Below are 25,299 nucleotides of genomic sequence, written 5' to 3'. Positions count from 1 at the left end.
CTTTTCCCATAACACCCTGAGAACAGATGATTTGGAAATGTGGGGATGGAGCAAGGAGCTTCACACAGAAGATGTGCAGCAAATTATTTGAATTCTCGGTTACAAAGGTCAAAGGTCAGCATCTCTGCTGCCTGTCTCGACAGTCCAAGGAGGCGAGACACGGCTTGAGCTGAGAGGAACTAGGTGGAAGCTTCGGATGTGTGGATCCCGTGTGGATGTATTTAAGAGAAAAAACAGGCTTTTTTGTTTGCATATCTTTAAAAAAACAATACTTCCTTCTTCTACAGGACTTTCAGGATAGGAGACGTGTAGGAAGTGTGTCTAAAGGGAGCTGAGGAGGGGGGCGGAAATATTCAAGGACAACAGAACAATGTGAAGCCGAGGCATCGAGTGGAACAAGAAGGCTCCATGGCTAACAAGTACATATTGAAAAAGCTTTATGACAAGTTTGGCGGGGAAAGCCCCATCTCACTACTTTACCCTCTACTGGTGTGGTGGATATGTCTAACTCGGAGTGATTCGGTCTGGTTCAACAACACACAGTTCTTTGTTGGGCGCCTTACAAACACACACTCATTGGAGGGAAGATGCTATGCAGCGCCTTCGCCTGTTGCTACTCATGAACATACTCTTAACCGTCATCCATGGTATACAGCTTCAATGTTTTGCATTTCTTTCTCAGTAACAAGAGTTATCAGTTGCATATCAGATGACTGTCGGTTCTGCTCCAACAGCCCAGTGTCCGCATGGGGATCATCAACGTGGCGTCCAGTGTCATCTCCCCTCTCTGTGTGCTCCGTCTGGTAACATGGCACCAAGCAGGGAGGCATAATAATTAAAAAAATAAAGTCAACCCAAGATCAACTGGGTGCCTATAGTGAAACCACAGTGTGTTGTAGATGTGCCCATCTAATAATACTCATCTTAACCGCCTCCACTAGCAGAGGCTAAATCCCGACTAGGACCGCAATGACATGACAATAAAGGTCGCTGCAATGACCTTTACGTGACCCCCCCACGGTCTCGCTGTAGTACCCAACACGGTCGTCACAGAAGATAGTTCACGGGCGGCGCTGCACTTGTTTTGAATCCAGATGTTCTATTCGAGAAGCAGCTCGTGATGCAACATGGCGAGCGGCGGGTTGAGTCACCAATAAGCAAATCATGTTGGAGGCCAGACAGTCACACGCTGGTCTTGTCTGAGTGGGTGGCACAGCGTCTCACAAGCGGCCAGGTTGGTTTTTATGCGGGGCTTTTCTTTCTCTCATCGGGTTACCGTTTGTGTGAATTCACTGCCTTTCTGTGGGGAGTAGAGAAGCAGATTAATGCAACCAGCTGGATTACAACAGCGAAACCGTGTAATTAGAGGTTAATTTGAAACGACCGCAGAGCTATTCAGGTATGGAGAGGACGCGTGTAGAATGAATGGTTATTCAAACTAGTTTTATTCAGGTTTAAAGTTAAGTACTGGTTGGGGGAAGGGGATAACCATCCACTGAGGAGGTTTGTCAACAATAAACAGGATTTAATCAATCTGTAAAGTCATGTCGTCTGAGAAGTGCAAACAGGATGTTACCGTTTCCCGGAGGAAAATAGTTTATTGAAAGTTGCCCAAAATCTGACGCAACCAAATGTAACCAGCAAAAACAAATCCACGAGAGATTTACAATTTATTATTGGATCAGCCGATAAATTGAAGAAAAAAAAAGAATATACAACTATTAGGTATTTCAAAGACATGTTAGTGAATACAGAGCAAGATCAAAATATAAATTAAAAAAAGCAGAGCTTGTTCGTGCTGCCTCAGAGATAATCTGTCCGTGTGATATTTAAACTTCAGAACAGAACAAAAAATAGACATTAATAGATCTGTCCCAAAGCATGAATTCGTGATTCATTGTTATAAACCAAAGCAGGGGCATATCATTAAAGAGTATATTTCCCTTTAATACGTCATTTAAAAAGTATTTATTTATGAATATACAGTATGAATTCTAACTCAAAACAGAGGCTGAATCTGTGTTTTATGTTTTATTCCCTTTTCAAGAGTGCTAATTCTTTCGTGAAACAGCGGTTCATATCCACGCTCCGCTCCTTCTGTTTTCGGCCCTCTGATGGAGAAAGCTTCCCGTTGTGTTTTTTTTCTCCATAACTGTGCTTTTTCAAAAGTAGAAAAGTTACAACTTTTATTTCACGAACCCGAAACACGAAAACAATGAAAGTAGTAAAGCGTTGACACTTTTTGGAGGTAGCTCACTGTGATTATGTTGAAGTGATTATGAATGTCACGTGACACATCCCATTTTCCTACATGGAGCAAAAACACAAAAGTGCCACATTTCCCTGGTTTAGTTAACGCATACGATTCAGAAATCATTCAACACTGGAGATTAAAATATTTGTTAACGTTCTCCGTTATGGAAAGAAAGACGTCTAATTTTTTTTTACATCTTATTCAACAGTCGAGTTTCATTCAAGGTGTAAATTTGCTGCGCCGAGTTCATGAGGGATTCTAACGATCCAGTTAGAAATGCACTATCAGTTGGTAAAAACGTGGTGGTATTTCTTCACGATGAGCAGAGCGTGAGAATACGGACACGGAGTCACGGGTAGTCGTGGGGGCCCGAGGCTCAGGCCGGACAACTCGATCATCAGCTGCTTGTTCACGCCCACATCGAAGCCTGTCGAGAACAATAAGGACGTTTACAAAATTTGTAAAAGGAGGTAGGAAGACTTCTCTGGCACAGGAGCATTAATTTATCTTAAAAATATGACATCATGACACACGTGTCGCTCACCAAGTTTCATGGCATAACTGAGGAGCTCTTGCATCTTGAACTGCGAATTAGACAAAAGAGGTCAGAAAACTAATGAATGCGAGAAAAAAAAAATCAACATGAAATCGGAAACAACAGCAAGATGGACGTACCTGTATCTTTCTGGCTTGGACAACGTGGCCTTCCTTAAATGCTGCTATGAGCTTGTTGAAATGACATCCTGCATAGTTATAAGTGCTGCAGGCAGAGAAATGAAATGCATGTAAATAACTAAAGAGTACGAGAGGAGATGAAGCGCTATGCAGGAACGCACACGGACCTCCCAACTGCTCCATCGGCCCCCATCGCCAGAGCTGCAAGCAGTTGCTATGGAAAGAAAGAGAGTGGAGGTCAGAGTCGTACGACTTCTTGCCAGATAAGCAGCTGTCGATGAGGGGAGAGATGGAGACAGAGCCGACCTCGTCCATGCCGTAGAGGAAGGACCAGTGAGGCGGACTGTCGCTGACGCACTGGCCAAAGTCCATCAGGTCACTCCCACTGAACTTCACACCTCTGAAGGAGGGAATGAGCTCTTCAATACCCTCCAACACATCTTTCACTGGCACTAAGTGAAAAGAAAAGTAAAGAAAAGAAAAGAGAAGATCCCCTCACATTCAGGATACCACCAGTTATAGACGGTCACACATGCGTCATGCTGCTACCATGGGGACGCAGAGCCTCTACATTTCTAAATGCATTTGCGAAAAAAGAAAACGTAAATCAACATCGGCACTTACCGTTAACACCGGTGACAGCTGGAATGTGATAATAATAGAAAGGCAGATTGGGAGCAGCCGAAGCCACTTCCTGGAGGAACGACCTCAGCGCGTCTGAAGCGCGGCGACAGGGAAAGAAAAGCAACAAGAGCAATATTGACGTGCGAATGAAAAACACGTGGACAGTGTGCGGCCTTGCATTTGAACATGTGGAAATCTCGTACCCATTAAAACCAGCGCATACCTGCAGTCCGGGGCTTGAAGAAGAACGGGGCCATGACTGCAATCGCATCGGCGCCGATCTGCGCCGCATGTCCCGCCTGGAGGGCACATGGCGAGCGAGGTGAGACGGCGAGCAACAGAAACGGAGGCAATGTCTAGCCCCTGCTATCGTTGGTATCTTACATGTGTAGTTTGATTACACAGTATACTGTCACTGTAGTATTTTGATATGTGGTTTAGTTTCCAGCCATAAATGATTTAAAGCAGCTCGGATCAAGTACCCAAAGAATTCTGAATTCGGCAACTAATTTAAAGGAATAGTTCACTTTCTGGCAGACGAGATTGATACCTGAACAAATCTGAAAATCCACCAAACACCATCTCTAAGGCTAAAGAAAGAACATGTTACATCTTGCTTTGTTCAACCCGTTAAAAAGTGTAAAGACGTTTTTTTTTATATTATGGAAACCAGTAACTTCCTAGAGTTTCCGCTGGTTGTGCAACCGCTCATAACCCCCCCCCCCCCCCCCCCACCGTAAAATGTCAAACTATTAATTGAATGTAGCTGTAGCATTCAATCGGATAGCTACATCCAAACTCACCCGAGGGCCACATGCTTTATGTTTAAGACCAAAAGCTTCTGCTCGACCCCAAAGTGTCTCATTGTTCAACGATCATACTTTTTAATTTTTTTATTTAAAAAGGCGGCAATACTCTTTGCCAACGGAGTAAAACGCAATGAAACCACAAGACAAATTAGTGTCTTCAGTAGGGGCTCTATAACTAGCGGTCTTGTCATACACTAATACTAAATTAAATTCGATGTCGAAAGCTTTGAAAAATGCGGGACATCGTAGTCTGAGTAGACGAGGCAGGCTGAGTGGAATTGCATCCACCATAAAAACATATTAAAACACTTCATCATCAACTCCCCCGGGACTGAATGAATACTCGGACTCGTTTAAAGTGTTCCCTAAAATAAGGCGGATTCAGTGCAGCTAGCCTGGTAACCTTTCCTTGTGAAACACACCATCTGGTCCTCTTGTGTGCCGCGTGTTGTGTTTAATGTCCACGTCACTCAAGGAAGCAACTCACCAGTTCCTTGGCGTCTTTAAGGCTCAGGCAGCCGACGTGCACGATCACCTGATCTAATCTGTCGAGACACGCACACACAGGAAAGTTCACAAACTGTAGACTTCTCGTTGCCTGAGACTCCTCCAGATAGAGGCCCAGTGTGGTTCACTCACTTGCCCCTGGCTTTCTGACACCAGTCCTCGGCCAGGATCTTCCTCTCGGCAACAGTGAGAGACATGCTCTCTCCGGTGGTCCCGTTCACTGAAAGCAAGTATAGTCTTATTCAGATATTTTTGTCACAAAAGCACATCTTGAAGGAAAAGTAACAGTAAAGAGAATAAGCTGGCCTGGATCCTAGCGGTACTGAATCACAAAGCAATAGAATACTTCATCATAAATCCACAAAGAATCCACATCAGCAGGGCCATGGCAGGTGGAATTGCAATCATCTATTCAATAAGTAACACTTGTGTGAACCAGTTTTCTGCATCGCTTTGAGACAGGATGTGCCTGATTTTTTAAATGTTACATAAATGAAAAAATGCAGTCCTTGCTTCCCGTGGGCGTTAACGGACAAGTCCCGATCAAAGCTACCGCTGAGATTCTTCACAGTGGTGTTGGATGCTAGAGCAATGCCATAAACAGAAACCACATCACCGGATAATTGACCTCTGAGGTGTTTACTTCAGTTTTGTCAGAGTTTAACATCAAGAAGTTGCAGGTCATCCATGTTTTGATGTCTTTAAGACATGCTTGAATCTTCGCTGGTTGGTGTCCTCTGGATGGATCGATAGATATAATTGAGTATCATCTGCATAACAATGAAAGTTTATGGAGTGTTTCCTGATAATATTGCCCAAAAGAAGCATATATAAAAAAGGTCAAATAAAAATGGTCCAAGCACAGAACCTTGTGGAACTCCGTATCTAACGTCGGTGGTCATCAAGGCTTCATTGTTTATAAATACAAACTGAGATCGATCTGATAAACAGGATTTAAACCAACTAAGTGCGGTAACTGAAATGCCAATCGACTGATCCAGTCTCTGTCGTAGGATGTCATGGTCAAGGTGTCAAACGCAGCACTAGGGTCTAACAGAACCAGTACAGAGATGAGTTCTTTATCTGAAGCAATTAGAAGGTTATGTGTAATGTTCACTAGTGCTGTCTCTGTGCTGGGGTGTTTTCTAAAACCTGACTAAAATAAACAAGGATGATGTAAGCAAGTCAAACAACTGATTTGCGACTACTTTCTCAAGGATCTCAGAGAGGAAGGGAAGGTGAGAGTGCTTAGAGAGGCGAGAGACTTGAAGGAGTTGATTCATTTAGGCTGTCATATTCTTCATGACTCAGCCAGACAAAATAAATCAATGTGATTGTCTGATATTAAATAATTTACCAATACAGCTTTAGATGACAGATATCTCATATTTAGGAGTCCACATTTAATTATCTTGTCTTGCTGCATTGCAGAAACAGTGGTGTTAACCTTTATGAGGTTATTTTGTATGACTCCTCTTCTGGTTACTTTTGATTTTATTAATTAAAGTGGCCGTGTGGCGGACAGTCTCTATATAGTTATGGGTGGGTGTAGCAGGCCTACTGCCGCTACCCGTGGGTTTCCCCCTCCAGCACCAAGGATCAGCCCCGAACCACGAGGTTTGCTTGAAAGACATATTTATTGTCAGCACACAACACACAGCAGACCGTTCAGCAACGCGTCTGCTCACCTCCCCCTCCCTCCAGCTCTGCTGCCCTTTTATACAAGCAGCATCGGCTGCTGACTGATTGCCACTCAGTCAGAGCAGCTGACTGATTGTCAACCAGCCAGCAACCGAGGCCAGATTGGGGACAGCTGCCACAGTGAGTAACGGCTCGAATGGAAGTGCAGAGAAGGGTGAAAGACTACAACTACGATGATTCATTGGGTTTGAGGAAAGTGTGAAATTAAACATTAATTAGAGAAACAACCGACACAAAGGGAACACTGGTCAGCTTGGATCAAAGCAGAGCAAATTGCAGTTTTGATATCTTCAAAGATTATTTCTCTAACTTATTTTGCCTCAAGGATACACCACGTGTTTGTGAACAACATGTAAACAACACTACAAAGCCCCTTTAATTCAGATTATGCTGTGGTGTAATCGGTATCAATGCTTTTAAAATGATATACTCTAACTCAAATAAAATATTAGGTAGTTGAATTAATGTAAGAGCAATTGCAACAAGAAAAAATAAAAGGGAATGCTCTTTTAAGGAAATGAGACTGAAGCTGATGATGAAATGACATAAATCCCACCCTATGAAGCAATATGTTTTGATGACAGCTCTGTTCTCTGGTATTTAACACGTGACATTAAAAAGAAAATAATTATTATTGTTGAAATAACGTTTGGTTTTATTATAGTTGCAGAGGGTAGAATTGCCTTCAGAATAGTTATTCTTAGTTTTTGAAAGATTTGTGAAACGACGAGCGGACTATGGATTGGTTCAGTGCTACCTGATAACATTCCAATCCTTTTGATCAGAAATGAGGGTAAATATTGTGAACAGAGGACAAACCGATTGGCATATCTACAAAACAACAAGATAAGGAATGCAATTATGGGGTTGATTCAAATTGGGAAAAAATGACAAATATCAAAAAGGAAGAATCCACCTTTAAACTTACCAAATATGCTCTGAACACCTTGCTTCTCTGTCAAGTAGTCAATATAAGGTCCAATCTCTGCAAGGTTGACTTCACTGTTTTGGGGAAATATGGGAAATGTCAGCTTTCACTTTTTGCAGAAAAACACCAAACATGCAACAACAGTGCAGCAGATCTAAAATGTCCAAAATAATGTTGTTTTTGACTTGTTATATTAAATTGGAGAAATTATTGCTGAGAAATGTGTCTCTCCTTGTGCTTTCAAATACATCCACAGGCTCATTCCTCACTTTTAAATTCCAACACTTCCTCAACAACATAACACATCACTCAGTGGAACAATAGGCAGAAGAGATGAAGTGGTCCCTGAAGGTGACTTACCCCTGTGGGGTGAATGGAGTAAACGTGGCTGCAACTAGGCCTGTCAGCTTTTTCTCAGCAGAAGGAGCCATGGCTGGTTCTTCTTCCTGGCAATGAAAACAAACAGACATGGCAATAGGTAGACACAAAACAAACAAAAAGGCAGAGTTAGGTACTACTCAATAATAACGAGGTACTAGAGGAAATGGATATACAGTTACAGAGGAATGCATACTCAAACTGCAACTCCAACCCCAACGTTACAAAAAAAAGAAGAAGCAAGAGGTGTTAACGTTCAACGTCACACATGTTTACATTTACATAGATACAGCAACATGCAACCACAGGAAACACTGTTAGAAATGAAGACATACTGTATATTAGGCTTGCGTGGATGTATTTATGAAGAGTACATTTAAATATGTTTAAAACCTGTACACGTCACGTGTCATGCTTACCTGTAACGTTGCGTGTGTTCCTTCTGCGTGGCGTGGACATCAATTTTTGTTTTCAGGATGCCTTCGTAGATGCAGGCTTAGGTTGGTGCTTGTCACATGAAGCGATCACGTGACGCCACAAAGCTTGATGGGAAATGTAGTCAAAGAATGACCTCGTAACGCGTTAACTCTAACCACTTTTCCTGTTAGTGACGTCGGTCTGCAGCGTTGAAACTACAATGTGCAGGAGATGGACGACAACAAATGCGCATCTTAGAGACTTCCGGGTAATTTCACTCAGTTAGGAACCTTTCTTACCAAATATTACTTTTGCGGTCATGTGAGCCGGCATCCGCGGATACTCGGTCATGTGAGCCGCCGCTTGTAATATAATGCACCTCTATTCATGGTGTTACGGTACAGAGACTTGCAATGATTTGTCCAATGTGATATAACATAATGTAAGTCAAAGGTCATGAAACCGTGAGACCTAGTCCACGTGAACAACAAACTAGTGGAAATGGAATATAACCTTCGAAAGATATGCTAACAGTTACAATATTGGGAAATTAAGAATATCTTCTTTTAATGTGAGCTAAATTTGCCTTTAATTTTCACAAAGACAGTCCAGTAAAATCTCAAAAGAATAGACAGGAACATAGCAGGGGACCTCATGAACAACAATCCAGTGTAAATAGAATGTAACCTTTTAAGGATCTGCTTTAATAACAGTTATAATATTGAGAAATTATGAATACATTGAATTTGATCTGACCTTCAATTAAAAACAGTACAGTAGTGTAACTTCATATGTTGTTATAATATTATTTCATGTAATGTCCAAAATAATGTTTTTTTTAATTTGTTATATAAAATTGGAGAAATTATTGCTGAGAAATGGGTCTCTCGTTGTGCTTTTGGGGGCCGTACAAGCCGTAACACCTTGAATAGAGGTGCATTACATTTCAAGCGGCGGCTCACATGACCGAGTATCCGCGGATGCCGCCTCACATGACCGCAGTGTCGTCACAAAAAGTAGTTTGGATATCCTAATAGTGTAGGCATGCCATCTCATACAAATAAACTATTATAAATAAATTATCTTGTAACAGTACATAACACATCCATGATAATTTTTGAAACAAGTTATTGGAAAAAACTTTGCATTTAATAAGTGCGTGCATTTCACGTAAATAATTAAGATGACTAGAACCCGGATATTTTTTCAGAGCATTCATCAGCACAAAAAGGCAACACACATAAGTACAGTCTGCACGGTTACTTTGATGGATTATTACCACAGCATTGACTTTCAGGTAACTATGACTATTTGTTGAACCCATTCAAACGCTATTAAACTGATGGCTAACCTTATGATATGATTATATACACGTAATAATGGGGTTATACATATATCTAGAGTCATGTCTGCGTATCACAACGAAGGAGAGGCGACTTGCCGCGCCGTCCTTCGAGATATTACTGTCTGGCAAGCTTAACCCAGGGCGCAAAATCCCAATGTACCAGGAAGCGGATGTTGTTAACGTTTTCATCGCAACTGCATCCGGTTTTTTTTACAGACAGGACAGCTTGTCTTAACAGCTGTTTACGGCCAAATTGACCACTTTATATCCCGAATGACGGAGAAGATCACTCGGTCAGGTCTGCCGCTCAACAATAGACGCGGGTTTTTCTCGATTTTCTTGTATCATTAGTCCGTCGGTTCGGTGTTGCCAGCTCGGCTAATTAGCCCAGCTGGCTAACTGGTTGAATAAACCCTGATAAGTGGCTTGAGTGGCTGTCGAGAGAAATGTCAAGAGGTGAAAAATAATTAACTATGTTAAAAAATATCTACAGTTGTCACGTCAGAGGGATAACGGAGGTTGGTGTTAACTGTTTCCCGGAGCTGTTGGTTTGACATGTGGTTTATGTGGCTGCACGTTGTCCAATTTGTGGATTTTAGACAGACTCCGATTGTTAATCTGCGTGCGTTGTTTCGGTTTACAGTGAGTCTTAACAATGTCTCGTGATTGAACCGAAAAGGCGAGCCGTTTATTTCATCGCTGCTGTGCGAAGATCACGTCTAAAAAATACCGTTTTCTTGTGATTTGCATCATTAGATCGCAGGAAACAACGTTATCGTCAGTGCGTGTCAACGTGTCACACCTGCGGACAGTAAGCCATGTCCGGGTCACCGTTTATGCAAATAAACGGGTGTGACTAACCAACTGTGACAAACCAACTGTGCAGTATAACTAATGCCCGCGCCGTCTCTATCAGTTCCACGTCGATTTCTCTTGACTTGAACCGACAACATTCCTGGGAACTATTTGATTGCAGTCTTTGCGCACACATGAAGGCGCACATTGCACACAGTCGGTCCTTGAGGTGTAGTCTTGCGTTTGGAGTGGTGGCTGAGGAACAGGTTGCGTGTGATTGGAAACTAACGAGCATGGTTACATGACGCTTTCTGTACTTATTCATGAATAAGTGGTTCATCTTAGGCCGGGAAATAACAAGTGCGTTAACATGATCTCAGAGGTATAACATTAATGGGGTGGTGTAGGTTTGTGTCTCTCTGGTGTTGTTAGTTTGAGCTATATGGTTAGGGCTAATATATTGGTTATGACTCGGTATTTGCTGTGGGTCTGACCAAATTGTAGTTTTATAAATATTGCTGCAAATTTGCCCACCACCACGATGCCGGCAGTACTGTTCTTCCTGGTGCTGCTCGGGGCACGATGCAGCCTCGGACAGGACATGTCACGGGAGGAGAGGCACGGGTTGAGGTGAGTTGGCAAAAACACACAGCGTTTCCCTATAATTACATGTTCCACATGCTGACTTGTGTATGTTTGTTTTTTTCCCCCCTCAACAAAGGAACCAAGTGGTTGAGATGTTCGACCACGCCTATCAGAATTATATGGTAAGTTATCTAATGTAACTGGATCCCTTCAAAGCAGTGGGACTTTCCAGTGTTTGTCTTGTTGCGGCATCTTTATTGTAACTTCTTTAATGTTGGAGATAAATGCATTTTAAGACTACTTTGGTCTAATCAGACTGAGCTAGCCCCCTGAGGGAAATAAAAGATGGCCAATGTAGTGTGTGTGTGTGTGTGTGTGTGTTTCCCAGGACCATGCATACCCAGCAGATGAGCTGATGCCACTCACATGCAGAGGAAGAGTCCGTGGGCTCGAACCCAGCCGAGGTGACATAGACGACGCGCTTGGAATGTGAGTAACACCCTGACTTTTGTCCCTTGAGACCTATTGGAGCCATGATGACGTTGGTACACACACACACATGCACGCACGCGCACACACACATCCAAACGCACACACACATACATATCGCCACACCTGGTCAAACACTTGCCAAGTGGAAAGGTGGAGACAAAGTGTACACATTGCTGAATAACCATTGACTTATATAATTACAGTCATTATTATTGCTTAATAAGTGTCTCTCTCTGGTAGGTTCTCTTTGACCCTCATCGACACACTGGACACTCTGGTGGTAGGTGTTGGTTTGTTTGTCTAAAAGTCATAGTTTGTATCCTTAATTTGAGGCTGTATTTAGTATAATTATTATCCTATTATATCCACTGCTGCTGCTATTATTAGTGGTCATAATTATTCCATTATTATTCTGCTGTTATTGGCACGATGTCGTAATTATATAACGTTGTTAACTCTACTGAAATGTCAATGTTTAAAAAAGAAAAGAAGTCTTTAATTACATATTTCTGAGGTCAGTCCGCCTGAAGAATGTCCAGAGTCTCTCAGTCCACCTTTTATGATATGTAATAACTCATAATTAAGCCGGATCTTTTATAATCATGTATTATTTTCTCATTGGCAGCTTTTAAACAAGACAACAGAGTTTGAGGCCGCAGTGAGGAGAGTGCTGACCGATGTGAGGCTGGACAACGACATCGTGGTATCGGTCTTCGAAACCAACATACGAGTCCTTGGGTGAGATCGGATTAGACGACACATATTAACGGTTAATAAATACCACATTAAGTGTGCTCTGTGAGTCACAGCGTATGGAACAGCTGTTCAAAAAAACCACACTGGTGACGAGAACTCACTGGATGCTGCAGTGCTTAATTTTATGCGTGTGTGTCTGTGTGTGTGTGTGTGTAGAGGTCTGTTGGGAGGGCACTCCATGGCTGTGATGCTGAAGGATAAAGGTCAACACATGCTGTGGTACCAGGATGAGCTCCTGCATATGGCCAAAGACCTGGGCCACCGACTGCTGCCGGCCTTCAACACCAGCAGTGGCCTTCCTTATCCCAGGGTGAGACACACAGGCAGAGATGCCCCCGTGCTGCTCCTCCACACGGCACAAACCTCCGTGCACTATGGTCTTTGTAAGGGGGGGGGGGGGGGCGGGATGTTCAACAAAAGCATCTAACACACTGGTTTTTAATCTTAATATTGCTTCTTTTTTTTAAAGTTTCTCCTTCTGTCCCATATTATCCAATTTTTTCGATTTTGTTTTTGAATGTCATTTAAAAAAAAAAAGCTCTTCATGCTGAACTGCAGACAAATAAATTAGGTTTAGTATTTTTTCACAAAGACTATCTGGACCGGGATTGGAAAAGAATATTCATACCTGCAAACTTGTCACCTTTCGGCGAAATTCGCCGTTTTGAAATCAAAATAGGTCATCCACGTGAATAGTGTAGATCCGAAGAATTTTTGTTTTGGGGTAGGGGGGGGCGGGGGGTAAATTGGACGGCCGGCATTTATGAGATTGGAGTGAGACAAGGAGAACATGCGATGTGGTGATCTTCGCAATAAAACATCTTTGATGGGACACGTCGAAGGAACAGGCTCCTGGAACAGAATCATGGAACAGGAACAGAATCATGGAACAGGCTCAAAGCTTAGCAGAGCACACAAGTAAAAAAAAAAGAAAGGAAGTTGGTTCATGAATGACTTTAACCATATTATATATAATGATAATGTAAAGTTGTTATTACTATTATTAGGGCCCGATCACTGAATTATTCAGAGGACCTTTTTTTCTTAAAATGTTTGTTATTATTATTTCGATTTGCGGTCAGAACAATCAAAAGACCATAGTTATAAAAGCTTTGAGGTGTCATCAAACAACGTGGATGTGGTGTGGAGACAAAAAAAAATCCATCTGCACCCCCCCCCCTGTTGTCACCTTTTTCACCCCTCATGAGTTTGCAGGTATGAATATTAATGGGAGATGAATTTGTGATGCATCTCTTTGAGTCTTTGAGTACTGTATGTTTGGGGGGCTGGGGGGGAGGCGGTGGAAGGTACCATCAAACATATTTGTTCATGCACTACAAAAAATGAATATGTTTGAACTCATTCACCCCCCCCCCCCCCCCCCCCCCGTGTTCTTTTGAACCTGACAGGTGAACCTGAGGTTTGGTGTCAGGGGTCCTGAGACGAGAACAGGCACAGAAACGGACACCTGCACTGCGTGTGCCGGAACCATGATCCTGGAGTTTGCTGCCTTAAGTCGCTTCACTGGAGATCCTGTGTTTGAGGTATCCATTCATAAGATCCTCCATTTCTTACATTAAAACATCAACATGTTGGGATTTATGATTTAGTGGAATCTTATGATGTTAAAAAAATAAAAAAAAAATCATATCAACAATCACAGAGTTATAAGTGTACACAGATTTATGCTGTTGTCCCATAAAGTATGAATGGTGATGCATATATATATATATATTGCATCACCATTCATAACAACAACAAAATGTTTTAAAAGGAATAATTCCTATTTTGAATAATTATTACGGCTAATAATTGTTTTTGCAAAACTGTTCTCATAAACAAAACCTGCGGGTCAAAGAGCTGTTGGATGTTCCGAACGCCATCGTCTATTTCAACTAACAAGCTTTGTTTATCCAGGTTACGTCTTCAGGGAGATCTCCTTCTCCTCTGTTGCCTGTAGATCAATGTGCATCTCGCAAAGATAGATGAACGTGAACGTCGTCTAAAATATGAAATATGTGACGATGTCAGAGTCTTACTCTTTCTTTGCACTGGTTCACTGGCAGCAGTAAACTGCTGATCAAGCACACGGTGTATCACTTTAATCTCTCTCACAGTTGACAGCTTCTGCAGATGGATTTTTCTACATTTCTCCCCCCTAAAAAAATGTCAAATCAACAATGCACCTTTCTGTACAGATTCATGCCCGGAGAGCTCTGGACTTCCTGTGGGAGAAGAGACAGAGAAACAGCAATCTGGTGGGAACCACCATCAACATCCACTCTGGAGAGTGGGTCCGCAGGGGTGAGAGACGGGATAGGGGGGGGGTCTGAGGGTGGATGGAAGTGGTCAGAGAAGTGGGAGTGGAGGAAGAGGGAAGGAGGCTGTGGCAGATAGAGAGGGATGAGGAGACAAGGACATGGGGAAAGTGAACATGTAATATATGGGTGCAATCTTCCTGTCTGGGCGAGGAGAGGATACAGGTGTCATGAAGGGGTTGATGGGTAAACATGGGACACCATCAGATTCTTCTTCTTTTTTCTTCTTCGTGTCTCTTAAAAGTGTGCTGATTGATTTGTGTCACCCCCAGACAGCGGAGTGGGAGCTGGAATCGACTCGTACTATGAATACCTGCTGAAGGCTTACATCCTCTTGGGAGATGACCTGTTTCTGCAGCGGTTCAATATCGTGAGGACACACACACACACACACACACACACATATAGACACTTGAACATAGTAATGTGGTGCCTCTCTGTCTGGATAAGAACATTTCCTCACTGTGGTGTTTTTAACAAAAGCACCATTCTATGTTTATGTTTGTGCACTTCAGGTTTCTGTTTAGTTGTGTTTACATCACCGAGCACCGCGCGCCTGTTAATATTGTCCTCTGCATGTCCCATTTAGCACTATGCATCTATAATGAAGTACATAAGCCAGCCTCCACTGCTGCTGGACGTCCACATCCACAAGCCTCTGCTTCCCGCTCGCACCTGGATGGACTCTCTGCTGGCCTTCTTCCCCGGACTGCAGGTCAGATTGGAATTCTTCCTCTTCTCCTCCTCGTCACGCCTCGTGCTGGTTACAGTAACGCTGTCCGTACTGTTGCGTGTCCCAGGTGCTGAAGGGAGACATCCGTCCGGCCATCGAGACTCACGAGATGCTGTATCAAGTGACGAAGAAACACAACTTCCTCCCAGAGGTAATCCGCCTCTCTGTGTGTGTGTCCAACTGTAATTACCCTGTGAGGATTTTAAACCGCTCCACAGAGAAAGAGATTCGTGGTCTGATTTTTTTTTCTTCTTCTTCTTCCGCGGACTCAAATAACCCCCGAACGCGAGCTCTCGTTTCACACGGCGCAGCCCGCAGTTCAGCGCCGTCTCTTTGTTCTCGTCACAAAGCGCCGGGTGGTGCGCTGACCCCTTCGTCCTTCTCCGTCTCTCCCCAGGCCTTCACGACCGATTTCAGGGTCCACTGGGCCCAACACCCCCTGAGGCCCGAGTTTGCAGAGAGCACCTACTTCCTTTACAAGGTAATTTATCAAGGCCGCTTGTCGTCATGCAGACGCTCCCCTTCCACAGCACAGAGGTGAATGCTGATTCTCATGCGGCAGATTTAGTCTCGTTACATTTGACTTGGACTCACAATCTCCATTTCTGCAGTCGTTAAGCAGCCGGCCGCTACTCTGCCTTTGGCATTCTGGTGTCTTGTGTGTCTCGTCTGATGCCACTGGAGCCTTCCTCATGTCCTCTGTTACCATCACCCCTCCTCTCCTCTGGTCCTCCCAGGCCACCGGTGACCCGTACTACCTGGAGGCCGGCCGCACCATCCTGGACAACCTCAACCGCTTTGCGCGCGTCCCCTGCGGCTTCGCTGCGATGAAGGACGTGCGCACCGGGAGCCACGAGGACAGGTGAGGAGAGGAGATGGGGAATAATAATTATCATACACAGATCCCTGTATATGAAGTGGCATGAAACTTATTGCTGGGGAAATTACTGGTTTATTTTCTCTCTTTGGGTGACGCTACATTCATTAAAACTGGTAAACTATCCCCACCGTAAGAGCTCTAGCCTCATACGGGTCCATTAAACTATTACACTTAGTATAAATGCGCAACTGTCCATGACACGATCCGCAGCCGTACCGTCAAGTTTGCATTCAAATGTAAAACAAAAGTGCGTTTCCTTTTTGAATTTTCAAAATAAAACTCTGATTTATCTGCTAAGAGTGGAAGTGGATTAAAGCCTCTATAAATCATTCAAACGATTCAATATCAAAAGGCTTGCATTAAAATCAATAAGGCAAATCCAAAACCCAAACGATAAACCTTCCATGGTGTTATTTACAAGAAGCATTATTATTTCATTAAACACTTGGGATGAAGACACACTCGTTGCAAGGATCACTCGTTGTCGTTGTCAGAAAGCTGTATACTTAAGGAGCATGATGGGTTCAAATGATGTAAGTATAAATATAAGTATAAAATTCATTATTTTTTGTTAGAACATAATTTGTGATACAAAAGATATTTATATATAACATTATTCATTACAATACACAATGGTGCTGCAAGTTAGCAGTTATTTTGCATTTTTACATCTATTTATACAACAACATCATTAAACCATAATACAATCTTCCTCCTGTTTTAATGTTTATGTGTTTGTTACCTTTTCAATGTCGGTTTTCAATTTTCAATGTTTCATTTTGACTGATTATTTTTTTGTTTGTAAACAGGACTTTGTAATCTCAGAAAATATATAGATTAAGTTCTTTTATTTCTGTAATGCAAATAAAATCAAAAATTCAAAAAAATTGTGCAATATCAAAAATATAATGCCAACCAACTGATTCTTATTTTATTTTATTAATTTGATGTAAACTTTAAAAAGAAAACTCTAAAATTAAAATCCTATCTATTAAAATTTTTTTAATTCAAAAAGAAAAAAAAAAAAAAAAACATTTTAGTCAGCTCAGGAAACCCAGGGCAGGTGTTTCGCAGGTGTATTCAATTTAGACAATTCATTTGATTTGTTTGTCAAATACTTTTCATTTTATTTATATATGATATTTTGGGGTTATTTATTTTTATTTAAGTTTAGTGTAGCTTTCCATAATGCAAAATATAAAAAAATAAATATGCAAGTTGATAAATCATTGTTAATGAATACGACCAATTAACATTTTTCATTTTGTTTTGAATTTGATCATCAAATAATTCTATCACAATATTATTCTTGTTCAATATTTTAATTTAAATTTTTATATTTTATTTTTTTTATATTTAGGGCAGTAGTCAACAAACAACAAGTAAACATAAAGTACAAGGGAACCAAATTTAATCTATTTAAATTTCTGGGTTTTTCTGAGGTTTTAATAAAAAATTGACCCGAGTAAATGTAAAGGTAACAGAAGGTTAAAAGGAACATTTTAACCATTTTCTCTTTTTTTGTTTGTCCACCAACCAATCCACCATCTCTAGTCTTCCTCCCTTTGCTCTCTTAGCTCCACAGCAGAGGCAAACTGACTGTTTTGTTCATTCACTGCATGAACTGGGAACTGATGGACGGGACTATGACACACCTGATTGACAAGTGACTTTTTTTTTTTTTTGACTTTTGCGTCACGGAGCTCTGTGAGCCGGAGAGGTCTGAGCGCTGTAGACGGAGCACAAAATAAGCGAGAGAAATGACATGCGCTGTGAAATCGATGCGTGGAACAACAGGAACAACAGTTAAAAAAGAAAAAAAAAGGCGTGCTAGAGAACACAACATGGGGGGGGCCAATTTTTTTAATGTCATGCGATCTTCTCCCGACCCGAACGCGCGATGGACTGGCAGTCGCGCGATCGACTGTTTGACCCTGATCTATCTAAGTAGTAAAATGTAACAAGGTTTGGTTTCCGTAGGGTGCGGAAGGATCATTACCGATGACCCGTCCGCATGAGGAGGCGGACAGCGGACAGAGTTCAGATTAGTGTATTTTGGAAGCTCATTGCCAAAGTTTTTTTTTTTTCCGTCGAACAACAGACTGATGATTGAAGCTCATTTGCGCATGCGTTAAATGCGTTTAAAAAAAACAACTAGTTAAACCTGTAATTTAATTAACTGAGTTAACGCGTTATTTTTCACAGCACTAAAAAATATATAAATAGACATTTCTGACTTGAACAAATTTAACAAAATATATTTTTTATGAATTCTTTAAGCTAAGAAAAAAACGTTTGCCATCAGAATAATTTAAGTGGTGCCATAATCACATACAAATGAGCTTGATACATTGATTGAGAAAAGTCATATTCACATAGCAATGCAGACTGTAAAACATGAATGTACCACATATCCGGTATATACATTTTGGGTATCTACACATACAGTGTCCACAATAAGCTGATGACCCTGGCTCGGCTCTGCGACGCCCTTATTGATGGTCTGATGATGACCCAGCAGTGTAAGTAAGCCCTGCTCCTCATCCTCGTCCACGTTGTTCTCTCCTGCCAGAATGGACTCGTACTTCCTCGCCGAGATGTTCAAATACCTCTTCCTGCTGTTTGCGGACGCGGAGGACTTGCCGTTCGACGTGGAGGACTACGTCTTCACGACCGAGGCCCACCTGCTGCCCCTGTCCCTCTCCACGGCCGCGCACGCCTCATTCTTCCCCTCAAACCGAACGGTAATGGACGGCGTTGGGATTTTTTTTTTTATCTGACGTGAAAGCGTCTAGACATTCCAGCTGCTAACGGAACCTGTGACGCCACACTCCTGGTGATTCAGTTCGAGGAGGAGCTGGACGACTCCAACTTCGATTGGACCTGCCCCAACACCCGTCTCCTGTTTCCTGACCCCGCCTACCCCCGCATTCTGAGAGACTCCATCCGTAGCGCTGTGGACAAGAGCTGCCCCCGGCCCCCTCCTTACCGGTATGTGTCCATCCAGGTGTGACCCGGTGGTGTGCCTGCACTTATCCGTGTCTCAGAAAACGCCTCTTCCCCCCCACCCTGTTTTTTTAATCTCTTCCTCCTCGCAGGGAGCCCGGCATGGGTCACCCCCCACTGAGGGCTCAGGACTTCATGGCAAACAACGCGGAACATCTGGAGCTGCTGAGGAGAATGGGAGTCAGTCTCATCCACCTGAAAGATGGCCGAGTGCAGCTGGTCCAGCATGCCACACAGGTTAACTGTTTTTTATTTTACTTTTTTTTTTATTACATTTTTTATGAGAAGACAAAAGACAATACGTAGACATAACACCTAGAGGATGACAAAACAGTAGACAAAACATCATAAAGTCAGAGTATTGAGAACAAAATAATAATAACAAAAATCCATTTGTGTGCGTGTGTGAGCTTTTTAAATTTTTTTATTTAAAGAAACAAAATACATAGATGAAGGCAGATGTATATGTATGAGCGTATGCATGTACGTGAAATTTACAGGTTAACTGTAATCCAACATGGATTAACATCGGCATGTTCTCGCTAGTGGCTGATTTAAAAAAAAAAAAGAAAGACAGAATCCAGAGCTGGAATAAGTTAGTTTGAATGAATGATGCAGTACTGTTAGCTTTTCAGCACACACAATGTAATATATAATATGCTACTGGTGCCATTTATCTAATGGAGGACATGTTTTTTGTCACAAAAAAACAAATCACGGTGTTCTTTCCATCCTGACTTTCTCTCTCTCTCTCTCTCTCTCTCTCTCCTTCTCTCTCCCGCCACAGGCGGTGAGTGCGGTCACGGCAGAGGACGGCGTGCGCTTCATGCAGGAGATGATGGAGCTGTCCAGCCAGCAGCAGAAGGAGCAGCTGCCTCCCAGGGCCATTCAGATCGTCTCGCATCCATTCCTCGGCCGGGTTGTGCTGACCGCCGGCCCGGCACAGTTTGGCATCGACCTGTCCAAGAGTTCCACGGGGGTGAGTGGGTTTTGTGGCTTTGCCAAAGCACTTGACTCTCCTTCTGCTTTAGTGTTGTCCTCACAGAGCCTCTCACTTTTTAAGAGGGCACTTATTTTTTCTGAGAATATTTTTTCCAAATTCGAACGCTAGAAAAGATGAGTGCGTGTTTTTGTTGTTGTTGTTGCTGCAGATGAGAACACGTGGACACCTGCAGGTGCGGTGCACCCCGTAATATAAAAATGTTCCTTCCTTCTTTCCCTTTTTTTTTTTTGCGCCCGTGTGCAGGTACGAGGCTTCGTGACGGTGGCCGAACCGTACAGCGGCTGCACGGAGATCACCAACGCCGAGTACGTCCGCGGCCACATCGCTCTGCTCCAGAGGGGCCAGTGCATGTTCGCGGAGAAGGCCCGGCACATCCAGCAGGCCGGCGCCATCGGAGGCATCGTCATCGGTGAGTGCGAGCAGCTGACCGCGACGAGACGGAAGAGGGCGCCGCTCGCTGACGAGATTAGGGCTCTATAAGTGGATTACCTTGAAGACAGATGAGTCGAAATAGGCTCCTGCACATTACATGGTAATAACTTAATAATACAGCAGGACTCAAGTGAGCTTAATAACGGTGAGCTGCGTCTGATATAGGACCTTTTGAAACAGTTGGGAATTTCCTGTATAACCCGTAAAAAGTTTATTACAACCTCCATATGATTTTCTTTTCATCTAATACACAGGTGTCCAACACAAGGCCCACGGGCCGAATCCGGGCCGCCACGTCATTTTATGTGGCCCATGACGGCTTGAAAGACATATGATTACCTTTTTCTTGAAAAAACCTATACTTTTATTTTGAAGGTTTCAAATTAAATGTGTTTATGTTATAATATCAGTGAAATATTCTTATGGACAATAATTTTACACTAAAATAAACTAATCAAATGCAATAACAGTTTTTTAACTATATGTTTGGGAGTAGTTTATACAGTTTCAGTTACACCGGCCCTTTAAGAGGCAGCCGTGATGCTGAAGTGATCAAATAGTTTAAATTGGATCGTTAAATCTACAAAATGTCAGACACTCTTCCCTCGGTGAAGGACTTCAATGATTTCACTTCTCACCAAAAGTTGTTCCCGGCTAACTTCCCTCCATCTCTCAGACGACAACGAGGGCAGCAGCAGCGACACGGCGCCGCTGTTCCAGATGGCGGGAGACGGCCGCAGCACGGATGACATCACCATGCCGCTCCTCTTCCTCTTCCACAAGGAGGGCAACATCCTGCTGGAGGCGCTGAAGGAGTACAGAGAGGCGGAGGTGCTGCTGAGCGACAAAGCCAGGGACCGAGGTGGGACATTCATTCCATCACACGCCTCCTCCCGAAATGTTCAAACCCGCCTCTTTTTAGCTCCACGCTGGCGCTCTCGATGAGATTGATCACATCTCGGCGCGCTTATCGCTCGCCACTGACAGCCTCATTATGTGCCCGGCTTCATGAAATAAAGATGAGGGTGCAGGGACTCGGGCTTTATTTGAAGTCTCGCAGATCGTGACTCATTCCCGAGCCGCCCACCAGCTGTGGTTCTAGCGGTGGGTGGCGGCGGGTTTTTCATTCTTTTCTTACACACTTAGCAATATTGCATCATTATTCTTTTCCTCATTTGCCAAATCCCTCTGTTCCCCGTGGTGAACTGTAACGGTGCCTCTTCTCTCTTTCTTCCTTCATAACCCTCCTTTTGGATGAGCAGCCAACATATTCAAAGTTAAACCTCTTCCGGCCAGCGTGACTGAGGGCAGTAAGTATTCTTTTCCTTCTTTTTCCTCATCTGGTATCCTCATTCTGCATCCTTCGTTTTTATCCGTGTTCTCCCTCCATTCATCTCTCCATCCCTTCCTCTGACTCTGCCCTCCAACCACAGGATTCTGTTTGCGTTTGATGGGGAGGCTTAGAGCCGACACGGTGTTGTCATTTCTGATTTCCCCTTCAGAGCAGAGGACACGGCAACTCGTCACGTCTCTTTAGTCTCTGGAGCAAACCAACAGTTACAGAGGGCTTGTACTTACACTTTACTTCAGATCCTAGTATTTATGGCTCAAAGCCGCCGGGACTCAATAATGACATGGAGCCTTATGAATTCAATATAGTTTAATTTGTATAGCCCAGAATTACAAGTTACAGATTTGAACCTGATTCAGCCCTAACTATAAGACCATCAAGAGGAAAGTCTTCAGTCTACTCTACATGAGGTGACTGCGTCTGCCTCCAGGACTGAAGGTGGAAGCTGGTTCCATAAAAGAGGAGCTTGATAACTGAAGGCTCTGGCTCCCATCCTACTTTTTAAGACTCTAGAAGCCACAAGTAGCCCCGCATGTAGTGAGCGCAGCGCTCTAGTGGGGCAATATGGTACTACACGCTCCTTAAGATATGATGGAGCGTCACCAATCGGGGCTGTGTAGGTGAGGAGAAGAATTTAAAATGAGATTCTTGATTTTACAGGGAGCCAGTGCAGAGCAGCTAATACAGGAGTCACGTGATCTGCGGCATTCTGGATCGACTGGAGGGACTTAAATAAATGTATTCGAGCAGCCTGGTAATAAGGAGTTGCAGTAATCTAGTCTCGAAGTATCAATAGCGTGAACCCTTTTTTTCTGCATCGCTTTGAGACGAGATGTTCCGTAGGCGTCTCTAAAGCCGTTACCTGGTGTCCTCGCAGTATTCCCACACATGTACAGCCTGCGCTTAAAACCAGCGGCTCCGCTTTTAGAAACCGGATAACGCTCCGAACCGGACTCTGTTCAAAGGTCACAGTTTAACTCTTTTTGACAGTTTTTTTCTTTTCGCGGTCGGCTCCCGGTTCGGTTGTGTAGCGATGCGAGAAATGCTTTGTCCTCTGGGGAAACATGACTCACCATCAGCATCACGCTGTTCTAGTTGACAGCCTCACAATGAAAAGGGTTCTATTTTCGATAGAGAGAGGCTGCCCGGGGGCCATGTTGTATGGATTACCGACTGCGGAGGAGGACGAGAGGTGTTTGTGTGCGTTTGTGTGTGTCTCTCACGCTCCTCTTTTCTTTTTCAGGTGTGGATGTGCAAGTAGCGCAGGAAGACTGCTTAACGGAGGCCACCACTCCCTCCTCATTTGAGCCCACTGAAGACTGCTTAACGGAGGCCACGACTCCCACCTCATTTGAGCCCATCGGCCAATCGGAAACGAGCACGTTGGAGCTCGACCAACCGGCTGCCGCGCAGGTCACGCCATCGCGGGAGGAAGCCAGTCCCGTTGAGCGAGACACGAGTCCTGCGGAGGAGGTCGGACCCCCCGAGGAAGAGGAGGAGGAGGAGAGTCCTGCGGAGGATGCGAGACCACCGGAAGGGGAAGCCGCCGGGGAGGAGTCGACTCGGCCCGAAGAGGAGAGAGACTCTGAGGACAGGGAGGAACCCGAGGGCGACGTGGACTCGGGCAGCCAGTCGGCGGACGAGCTGCTGGCCGACTGGCGGGAAGACTTGGAGGCGTTCCAGCAGATGGAGAAGGAGGAGCTCTGACGGGCGCCGGGCGCCTCGAGCCGCGCGACTGCGGTTTGATCCCAACGCGGGGAGCAAACCGGGAGGGGACGCGTCTGCACGAAGCCCCCGGTGTCAATCCGGTGAGCTCAAAGGGGGAGCTGAGGAAGAGGGGGAGCTGAGGAAGAGGTTCCGCGTGACCGTCTGTCGACGATCTCGCCGTGCCCCCAGGCGGCCCGCGTCCTGTATCTCTGGACCATCGGGTCGTCCTCTCCGGCCCGGTAGTTTAGGGTCGAGAGACATCCGGGTTCTTATACCTCGCTTTCTCGCGCAGTTTCTGTTTCATAACAAACCGTTTTGTTTTTTTAATGCATGACACGGACCATGCAGACGGAGGTCCGTGTCATGCATTAAGTGTCGCCCGCCGTGTGTAACGGGCGTCTCGACGTTCCACCCCAGATTACTTCTCTTATGCGTCTCTGACTCCAAACGAACGCCGGTCCAACAACTAATAATTAATCCACCGACCAATTAATTTTATTTGTAAATGTGATGATTGTGTGTGTGTGTGTGTGATGATGATGATGCATTTACAATCTTCATGGTCTCGGGCCTTTATCGTACGTACGCATTGATGTGAGTTCAATACTCGATTCATGGTGTGTGGGGGGGGGGGAAATCAGTGACATTGAATGAGCTGCAGGATGTGTTTATGGCTTGATGGTATATATATAAATGTATATATTATATATACATATACATCTCCTCCAGAGAGAGTATGAAGTCATCTGTCAATGTAAATATGTATTTGTCGAGATATAGTGACGCTTCGTTCAGGTTCTGGTTCCCCCACAGACTCCAACCTCTGGATCCTCCCCCCCCCCCCCCCCCAGCTGCGTGGTGGGACCAATTACACACCTGTAAGGCGCCACAGGGGGGCGCTATGAGTTCTGTCTGATTGGAAGGAGCCATAATATGCCACTAAATTAACAATGAAATAAAAATGAAGAGGGAAATTGGGAAGAACTGGCTTGATTATTTGAATTTGTCATTTTTTAAATCTGTGTTCTGGATTCATGGAGATCTGTGGATTGGTCTTATTTAACTTGTAGATTGTTTTTAAATGTTACAACACTTAAATGCTGTAAACGCCGGCCTCATATGATATTTAGCACTGTGGATATCCAGGGGGAACTCAAGACATGTTGACTTTTACGAGAAAGCGTAATTGTTTTTTATTGTTTTTAATCAGTTCCTTCCAAGAGAGTAAACAGTGGGCGGACTCACATAAAATCTCAGTCAACATTAATTATAATTGGAAAAATATTCAGCATGCACCAAGGTGTGACTGTCTCACTGAGTACAGCAGTGGTGGAAGAAGTGCTCATATTTTAATAAGATAAAGAAAATACTTTATGTTCCTGCATTCAAATTATTCCAAATGTGAAACGTGGACTTTAAGTACAACGGGCCACGTTTTAGAGAATATTATTCCACATATTAGTGGATTACTTTTGACACAAACATGAAATCCACATTTAAAAATCACAGCTGGTCGAGATGGAGCTACACATTCACTAAATTAAAGTAGAGCATAAATAACTCAGTCATGATTTCACACCAACTACAATAAAGTATCTTTATG

The 25,299-nt window shown here is 43.7% G+C and overlaps 2 protein-coding genes across 5 annotated transcripts; one reads left to right on the top strand and one right to left on the bottom strand.

Moving 5' to 3' along the window:
• Positions 1 to 1,657: 1,657 nt before the first annotated feature.
• On the bottom strand, positions 1,658 to 8,598 carry npl (N-acetylneuraminate pyruvate lyase (dihydrodipicolinate synthase)). 3 transcript variants are annotated; one of them, XM_056414338.1, is made up of 12 exons: positions 8,296 to 8,598; positions 7,859 to 7,944; positions 7,499 to 7,572; positions 5,002 to 5,089; positions 4,850 to 4,907; positions 3,777 to 3,852; positions 3,554 to 3,646; positions 3,236 to 3,381; positions 3,097 to 3,143; positions 2,930 to 3,014; positions 2,799 to 2,838; positions 1,658 to 2,681 (listed from the first exon to the last, which is right to left on the bottom strand). In XM_056414338.1, the coding sequence occupies exons 2-12, from the start codon at positions 7,927 to 7,929 to the stop codon at positions 2,539 to 2,541; spliced, it is 921 nt and encodes a 306-aa protein (XP_056270313.1). In that variant the 5' UTR covers positions 7,930 to 7,944; positions 8,296 to 8,598; the 3' UTR covers positions 1,658 to 2,538. The 3 variants fall into 3 exon arrangements, with proteins under 3 accessions (XP_056270313.1, XP_056270312.1, XP_056270311.1); XM_056414337.1 differs by lacking the exon at positions 8,296 to 8,598 and having other exon boundaries at positions 3,236 to 3,375; positions 7,859 to 8,274; XM_056414336.1 differs by lacking the exon at positions 8,296 to 8,598 and having other exon boundaries at positions 7,859 to 8,272.
• A 1,242-nt stretch (positions 8,599 to 9,840) lies between these two features.
• Positions 9,841 to 24,680, top strand: edem3 (ER degradation enhancer, mannosidase alpha-like 3). 2 transcript variants are annotated; one of them, XM_056414293.1, is made up of 21 exons: positions 9,842 to 11,063; positions 11,155 to 11,200; positions 11,407 to 11,507; positions 11,751 to 11,790; positions 12,136 to 12,248; positions 12,423 to 12,576; positions 13,676 to 13,810; positions 14,465 to 14,570; positions 14,857 to 14,954; positions 15,174 to 15,299; positions 15,385 to 15,468; positions 15,715 to 15,798; positions 16,055 to 16,179; positions 18,770 to 18,941; positions 19,043 to 19,188; positions 19,296 to 19,440; positions 19,991 to 20,182; positions 20,450 to 20,615; positions 21,315 to 21,500; positions 21,901 to 21,948; positions 23,233 to 24,680. In XM_056414293.1, exons 1-21 carry the CDS (start codon positions 10,975 to 10,977, stop codon positions 23,694 to 23,696), a joined length of 2,820 nt encoding a protein of 939 aa, XP_056270268.1. In that variant the 5' UTR covers positions 9,842 to 10,974; the 3' UTR covers positions 23,697 to 24,680. The 2 variants fall into 2 exon arrangements, with proteins under 2 accessions (XP_056270269.1, XP_056270268.1); XM_056414294.1 differs by lacking the exon at positions 21,901 to 21,948 and having other exon boundaries at positions 9,841 to 11,063.
• Positions 24,681 to 25,299: the final 619 nt, after the last annotated feature.

The sequence above is a fragment of the Pseudoliparis swirei genome, chromosome 5 (assembly GCF_029220125.1).
Source record: "Pseudoliparis swirei isolate HS2019 ecotype Mariana Trench chromosome 5, NWPU_hadal_v1, whole genome shotgun sequence".
In the NCBI taxonomy this organism is placed as follows: Eukaryota; Metazoa; Chordata; class Actinopteri; order Perciformes; family Liparidae; genus Pseudoliparis; species Pseudoliparis swirei.
This window is presented reverse-complemented; position numbering and strand designations above follow the sequence as displayed.

What these genes read in the sequence shown, in the direction of transcription:
- npl (XM_056414336.1), bottom strand. Translation starts at nt 7,968, where the DNA reads ATGTCTGTTTGTTTTCATTGCCAGGAAGAAGAACCAGCCATGGCTCCT. An exon ending in CTTCAAGCCCCGGACTGCAG is followed by an intron (nt 3,647 to 3,776) that starts GTATGCGCTGGT and finishes GCCGCGCTTCAG; the next exon opens with ACGCGCTGAGGTCGTTCCTC. An exon ending in TCCTCTACGGCATGGACGAG is followed by an intron (nt 3,144 to 3,235) that starts GTCGGCTCTGTC and finishes TTCTTTCCATAG; the next exon opens with CAACTGCTTGCAGCTCTGGC.
- edem3 (XM_056414293.1), top strand. Translation starts at nt 10,975, where the DNA reads ATGCCGGCAGTACTGTTCTTCCTGGTGCTGCTCGGGGCACGATGCAGC. An exon ending in GAGGAGAGGCACGGGTTGAG is followed by an intron (nt 11,064 to 11,154) that starts GTGAGTTGGCAA and finishes CCCTCAACAAAG; the next exon opens with GAACCAAGTGGTTGAGATGT. An exon ending in ACGCCTATCAGAATTATATG is followed by an intron (nt 11,201 to 11,406) that starts GTAAGTTATCTA and finishes TGTGTTTCCCAG; the next exon opens with GACCATGCATACCCAGCAGA.